This window comes from Hyalella azteca, unplaced genomic scaffold, assembly GCF_000764305.2.
Source record: "Hyalella azteca isolate HAZT.00-mixed unplaced genomic scaffold, Hazt_2.0.2 contig3497, whole genome shotgun sequence".
NCBI lineage: Eukaryota > Metazoa > Arthropoda > Malacostraca > Amphipoda > Hyalellidae > Hyalella > Hyalella azteca.
Genome location: NW_025933746.1, coordinates 1 through 672, shown reverse-complemented (window position 1 = coordinate 672; position 672 = coordinate 1). Strand labels below are relative to the sequence as shown.

General features: G+C 47.8%; 1 protein-coding gene across 1 annotated transcript; it reads right to left on the bottom strand.

Moving 5' to 3' along the window:
- Positions 1-222: 222 nt before the first annotated feature.
- On the bottom strand, positions 223-615 carry LOC108682078 (splicing factor 3A subunit 2-like; the record flags this gene model as incomplete). The annotated part of the gene is made up of 1 exon (XM_018171191.1): positions 223-615. A coding segment is annotated over one exon (393 nt), but the record flags the coding sequence as incomplete, so codon positions are not given.
- Between the last annotated feature and the right edge of the window lie 57 nt (positions 616-672).

Here is a 672-nt window from a genome sequence, read left to right as displayed (position 1 = left end):
ATGAAATAAAGATCTTACGGCATATACGGCATAGTTAATGAAGTGAGTTGAATGTGATAAAGATGTGCATTGCATGACGGAATAAGAATGTTACAAAATATTTATAACCCTATATAACCCTGTAAGGAGATCCGAAAGGAGATAACCCTGAAAGGAAAGTAATAAAAATGTGTAATTGTTTATTGTGCATAGGAATAAGGAATGTCGGAGCAGTGTACTTACCGGCAGCTGGAGCAGCAGCCTGACCAGCAGCAGCAGCAGCAGCGATAGTTGGAGCTACAGAGGGAGGGATAGCAGCGAGAGGAGGGGACATTACAGCTGCTGGTGGAGAAGTGACAGCTGCAGATTGAGGAATAACAGCTGCAGGTTGAGGAATAACAGCAGGTGCAGGAGGAGAAATTACAGCTGCAGGTTGAGGAATAACAGCAGGTGCAGGAGTAGGAATAGCAGCTGCAGGTTGAGGAATAACAGCAGCTGCAGGTTGAGTAATAGCAGCTGCAGGAGAAATTACAGCAGGTGCAGGAGGAGAAACTACAGGTGCAGGATCAATAAGAGGTTCAGGAATAGGAGCTTGAGAAGCAGAAGCAGCAGCGGCAGCAGCAGCTGCAGCCACAACTGCAGGAGGAGAAGCTAGAGCGACAGGTGCAGGAGCTGCAGCGTCTGCTGCTGCTG